Below are 6,662 nucleotides of genomic sequence, written 5' to 3'. Positions count from 1 at the left end.
AAGATAGGGTTTGAAAACCTGGTTCATAGCTGCTTGGAATGTCGACGGGGCATTGGTTAGCCCAAAAGGCATCACAACAAATTCGTAATGGCCTTGGTGCGTCCTGAAAGCTGTCTTGTGAATGTCCCTGCGATCCATTCGTATTTGATGATAGCCAGCCCTTAGATCTAACTTGGAGAAGACGGTAGCACCACCCAGTTCGTCGAGTAGTTCGTCGATCGTGGGAATGGGGAAACGGTCTTTAATGGTGAGACCATTCAGCGCTCTATAATCCACGCAAAATCGCCATGACCCGTCTTTCTTTTTTACTAAGAGCACAGGTGATGAATAGGGGCTAGTACTTGGGCGAATAAAGCCAACGTCCCGCATCTCTTGCACCAGTTTTTCAATAACGTCCTTTTGAAAATAGGGGTACCGGTACGGTCTCACGTTGACAGGTGCCGAGCCTGGCTAGAGAAAAATGCGGTGATCCACCGAACGAAAAGGAGGCAGCTGATTCGGTGTAGCAAAAACTGATGCAAACTGAGACAATAATCCCCGACCCTGTGGCGGAAAATGGGCTTCCAGAGCTGCCAGATCAGTAGTGTCATTCTCCTTAGTGTCCTCCGCTGTTTCGAGTCTAAATAAACCCCGAACTTCTCCTTCGCGCAGTAAGGTAGTGAGCTGTGTATAAGTGAGATGGTGCCCAGAAATTTGAGTGGAACCCGATAGCTTAATAACGTTTCCCTGCCAGGTAAATTCCATGGTTAACGCCTTGTGTTCGTGAATGCACGGTCCCAAAGTTTGAAGCCATTGCATACCCAAAACAACGTCCAAGCCACAGATCGGAAGAACATACAGATCTACTATGAAACGGTGCCCTTGTAACCACAACTCGACCTCCTTGCACAGTTTGTAACACAGCAAAAAATTTCCATTACCCATGTATACTTTGAAACGTTTCGTCTCCTCCCAAGGAAAATTGAGCTGAGTAGCCAATGATTCTTGAATAAAATTATTATTGCTACCGGTGTCGACTAATACTTCGAGTGATTCATTGCCATGTTTCGCCGTTATGCGAAAAATTCTCGGGTTCAATGAGTTAGAGAGCGAATTGAGACTTACTTCTTCTTCCGGACTGTCAAATTCGTGTTCCTCCTCTTCAGCCCCCATGGATGTATCTTCCTCATCATGAACGCACATAATCAACATTTTATTCTTGCATTTATGACCATAATGAAATTTCTCTTCGCATGTATAGCATAATCCTTTCTCCCGACGTTCCTTCATTTCACTGGGGGATAATTTTTTTATTGGCAGAGAGATTGTATTGGGTGGTTTACCCAATGGTTGGAGTGGAGGCGATGGGAGACCCGTGCTCGGCTTGTATGTGGTAGGAGAAGTTGACTGTGAAATGGGCTGTGTGTAACTTGGTTTCGAGATCCACCCGGTTCTATTATGGTCCCTTTGTCGTGCGAACAGGTCTTCATTGCGATCCTCGAATAATTGGGCTTTGGCCATAGCATCGGCCAAGTTCGCAGGAGGCGCCATCAATAACTCACGTCGGATGTCTAACTTCAGTCCCCAAATGAAGAAGTTCAGGAACATGGAGTCTGCCACTCCCGTGATGCGAGGCATAAGCAGTTCAAATTCTTCTCTGTACTCCGAGACCTTCCCCGTCTGTGTGAGTTTCGAAATACGACCCAATGGATCGTCGTAAATGGAAGTACCAAAGCGAAGCTGTAATTCCCGTAAGAACGATTCCCAATCAGAAATCGATCCACCTTTTTCCATCCATTGAAACCAGCTTGATGGAGGTCCGTCTAAGTGAAACGGAACAACCACCAATCGTATGCCATCATCCACTTGGTGAAGATCAAAAAACTTATTGATCTTATAAATCCAGTCGTCCACATTCTGTCCGTCAAAGCGAGGCACCTTAACTCGCAAGGTTTTGAGTATTGAGTTGATGTCTCGGCAATCTGTTTCAGTATCGGAACGTCGGCTCCGTTCCCGAACGGAGTCTCTGCTCCCACTAGCTTCACCCACTTGGTTCACCGGCGATGGCTGAGAATTCTGGTTGAAGCGTTCGTCAATCATCATCTTGATAGTCTCCATCTAGGATTCCGATCGCTGTTCCCACTTGAGGTCCAACGCCTGTAACAATGCGGCAATCTCCTCGTTCTTCATTCTGGAAAAAAAAGAGGGTCAATGAAAGCACCAATGTTAGATAATTGCTCTCTTCGAGACAGAGCTAATCTCCAAACTTGCTCAAAGCAATTTTCATTCACAGCATAAGCCAAAATAGAGTCATCCAAGAAAGCTTATAAAATCTCATTACAATTCTCAATAACAAATTCGGTTACTCCTACTCAGCTTACTTTCTCTCCCTTCATCGAGCCCATAGCAGAACAAAGTCTCTCAACCAGCTTGGCTTGATCCTTTTCCTTTTGCAGCTTGTTTCCTCCTTTTCAGCTCGGTCGATCTCACTGTTCACCTTCTCTTTCGAGCCTTCTGTGATGTGTTGAGCCGATGCTTCTTCCCATTCTTTTACTTGCTGTATAATGGCTTCTGGGTCCAATTGTATTGGGCTGATTGTTTGTGGGATGCCAACTTGGGCTTTGCTATCATATATATATTTGAAAATTTTAGCTAAATAACTAGGGTCAATTCATGGTACATCAACTGATGATAAAGTTTAGTATCATTGGTCAATATCTCATAAACATAATTACTTGAAATATTCGTTAATAAACAAGTACATATTTATAATTAATTAGAGATATAATATTGGGCCATTTGTTAGGAGCCCATATATCTAAGGAAAACGAAGAACTGGGCCATCATGGGCTTTCTTGCATACAGTCCAAATTCACGATTGTGCTGGCTGCTAATTACGACGAGATTTTTTCTTAAATATATATTTTTTTAATTACAATTTTTAGAAAAAACAACTTAAAAATAATTCATTAGATTAACAAATATCAACAAAAAAAAAAACTTAAAAATAACGTGAAAAATATACACAAATAACTAAAAATAACGTGAAAAGAACTGGAAAAGAACACAAAAAAAAAAGGACAAAACCATAAAAATGTAAAAAAATTCTTAAAACTGTAAAATTAAAAGAAAAAATTTAGTCGAAAAATATAATTTTTTTAGCAAAAATTAGTATTTTATGTAAAAATCTCAATTACAACATGGAGACCGAAAGAGTAGTCCAATTAATTTCGATGCTAATTAGTATTCAACATGCACTATTTTCACACACAATAAACACAGTTGCTCGTTCGTCAGTTAAAAGTAGTGTATGAAAATAATGTAAATATTCCTTCTTAAAAGAACATCCGTTATTGCCAACAAAAAAAAAAGAAAAGAAAAATGTTTGTTTTTCAATATATACATTTAAGTGAAAAATATGTTATATATGTATATATAAATTCCTCTTACTTGGGTCATACTATAATCAAATCATGTAGAAAATGAATTGACTTATTCAATAGGTAATCATAATCACGTGTATGTTAATGTTTTATCTATGCTATAATAATGCCTGAAGTAAAGATAAATAAATAAATAGTTAACATAATTATATATTATGCAACAAATATTTTAATAATTATACATATAGCTAGGATTATTATCAATAATATACTACTACACTAGAGATATGGAGAGCTTTGGTGACTTCCACGCCAGCAAGAAAGTAATACAATATAATTAAAAAGCTTTTTATCATTAATATAAGAAACGTGTTCATTTAAAAGCTTCTCAATATGCAACCCCCCACTCCATGCATGCAAAATCAAACTACTTTTTCTCTTTAAAAATAAATAAATAAGCCTACTTAACTACTCATTCATTCATCGCTACAATGGTATATATAGTAATACCAAAGAAAAAAGAAATAGAAAGTGTTTGAAGTGAATTGTTCTTTAATATTGATATTAATATTAATAGTAACAATAATTAACTAGAGACAAAAACATTAGGAGACAATAAGGTGAGGAAGTGAAAAAAAAAACAGGAGAAGGAATTAATGTAAAATAAAAAGAATAGAAAAGAATACAGAAAGTTTTTTTTTTTTTTTTGATATTTAAGTTGAAGAAGAAGGCAGAGCACTTTTGATCCCCCACTCACTACACAACCTCAAAAATCTTCGGCGTGACAAGCCTAAGTGGGGTGCATTATCATGGTGATACCAGTACCAACAACACAGCCCACATTTTCATTTTCTTCTCTTTTTTTTTCTTTTAATATATTATATATATTTTTTCAAAATGCTACCACGTCATCACCACTTTTTATATTTATATATCCACCTACGCAAGTCAAATCCCTCATTAACCAATACCATTTCACCACGTGTAACTCAATTTCCACTTGTCACTCATCACCCGCCCTAATGTTTTTTCCTCTAATCTGCCTGACCACTCTACTAAGTATTCCTTCATCTCCCTCCTTTTCTTGTCTCCATTTTTTTCTTTTTAAATTTCCGATTATCTACCACCACCGCAACCGCAACCGTCTCCGCCGTAACGGTCACTTTCGGCGAGTCGTGAACGTCTGGTACACGACGGTTCCGGCGGATGGAAACTCATCCGCGGCGCAACTCCTGCGTTTCAACCCGAGTGGTTCCAGAGCTGTGGCCACACGCCCCCAAACATCCCTACCTGCTGAAGTCGTCGAGACCGACATGGTCGCTGGCCGGAAAATCTGAGCAACCTTCTTCAAAACCCTAGCGACGTCGTCCCCACCGCGGCGGGACCCGACGGTCTCGAAGCTGGCATAGCTGTAGCCGTCCTCAGGCGTGACGTGGATCGTGGAGTAACGATCACCGTCGATTCCATTCATGGAGTAGCCACAAGGATCGAAAGCGTAGTCGCAGATCAATGCAGACGGATTGATGTTCCCGATCGCAGTAGCTTCCGTCATATCCTTCCCGGCAGAATCACCGTTCTTTCCATCACCCGGCCGTCGGAAAAACTTTCCGGCAGAAGCCTTATCGAGCTCGGTCATGCAGATCTCGATCGTGAACACGTCGCCGAGATCGATCTCGGTACTGGCGGTGAAAACGTGCCATGAATGAGTTGGAGTTTTCGAAGGCATAACAGAGGCTTTCCTGAAGCGAAGACTGTTTGGGAGAGAATCTTCGAGATAAACGACCTCATCCTTGAAACTCGTATGGGGAAAAGGCTGTGACTCAGGGAAGATATAGTTACCGCGGGTATAGCGAACGGACGACAGAGATAGGCCCAGGTGGCGAGCGTGGTGGAGCAATGGACGGACGGATTTGAGCAGCTGAGTGGTCCCACAAGTCTTGATGATGATCTTGTCAGGGTAAACGAAGAGACTCGACTCTGATAAAACATAAGAGTCGAAATAGAGGTTACCAACCGCTGAAACGACGGTGCATTGTACAGCATGTAGGACTTGTTGTAGAGAATCAAAGTCGAGTCGCCTGAGGCCCAATCCGAGGCCCAAATTGTTGTGGTCCATTTCAGTCGGGTCATCTCCGAAGAAATGGAGCTCCAATCGCTTCTCGAACCCTTCAAAACCCGATACAGCCATTTGGTGTCTTTTTCTTCTTCTTTTTGGTATGTAAAGAGAGAAATGAAGAATATTTAACAAAACGGAGCGTTTTAATAGGATTGAGTGAGAGTGAGTGAAGAAGTGAGTTTAGAAGAAGAAGAATGAAATGAAGTTAAGTACTACAGGGTGAAAGAGAGAAATGGGGTGTGTATGGTATTTATAGGGAGAAAGAAAGAGAAAGAGAAGGAAAGGGGCTTGGGGGGGCATGCGGGTGAGGCAACCAAGATTCATGATTGCAAGCATTATGAACTGAATATACAAGATCACATTAGCGTTTTTTATTTTAATTAGAAAAAATCTAAATTAAATTTGTGTGCCAAAATGTTTTTAGAAAGAAAAACAAAATAATAGACAGATGCAGGAACCAAATGTATTTCCACGCGTAACTATATGGCTATTTGAAGAAAATGGTTTTTTTTTTCAAAGAATAAATTTATGTAAATTTGGGATTTTGGGGTTATAAGTTTGATGGCATGGCATGCATACTAAGATTTTACTTCAAACTAGAGGATACTGTCGGGGAGTTACTCATTATGTTGTGTGCCAAACTATAGTTTGTATATGGTTCTTAATGATTTGATTTTTTTGATATGTGTCCTAATTTAACTTGTCCTTCAAGAGTTTATTAATTTGGAAGGTGTTTAAGAGTGTAACAAGCAAATTAATATGTATTTTTATTTAATATATACTTTTAATCAAGTAATTGTGATGTCTAAATTATCCCAAAAAGTAGGGAGAAAATAAAATTCATAAGAACGACCAATACATTGTTTCCACAATTTTTTTTAAATGGATTGCAAGCAACATCGTGATTATCCAGCAAATTGATCTCAACTTAGTACAAGGACCAAATCATGAAAAATCTCGAAAAAAATAATTATGTTGTGTTTGGTTTTTTTTTCTTTGATAAAATCTTGGGTATGGTTAAATGATCATATTAAATGTCTTGTTTTGAAAACAATATTGAATAACCATTATTCCAAAATTTACGTTAAGAAAGTTCCATAAACATGGGGCCTATACAACATGATCATCCAAAAACAAAAACAAAAAAATTGTAAACCCCACCAAAAAGAGATGGATTAGAATTT

General features: G+C 39.3%; 1 protein-coding gene across 1 annotated transcript; it reads right to left on the bottom strand.

Annotated features, from left to right (window-relative positions):
- Positions 1-3,887: 3,887 nt before the first annotated feature.
- On the bottom strand, positions 3,888-5,739 carry LOC133819309 (S-adenosylmethionine decarboxylase proenzyme 4). Its single transcript, XM_062252508.1, has one exon. The coding sequence runs from the start codon at positions 5,548-5,550 to the stop codon at positions 4,522-4,524; it is 1,029 nt and encodes a 342-aa protein (XP_062108492.1). The 5' UTR covers positions 5,551-5,739; the 3' UTR covers positions 3,888-4,521.
- Between the last annotated feature and the right edge of the window lie 923 nt (positions 5,740-6,662).

This window comes from Humulus lupulus, chromosome 2 (assembly GCF_963169125.1).
Source record: "Humulus lupulus chromosome 2, drHumLupu1.1, whole genome shotgun sequence".
Taxonomy (NCBI): Eukaryota; Viridiplantae; Streptophyta; class Magnoliopsida; order Rosales; family Cannabaceae; genus Humulus; species Humulus lupulus.
Note: the sequence above shows the minus strand (reverse complement) of the source record. Positions and strands in the feature narration are given on the sequence as shown.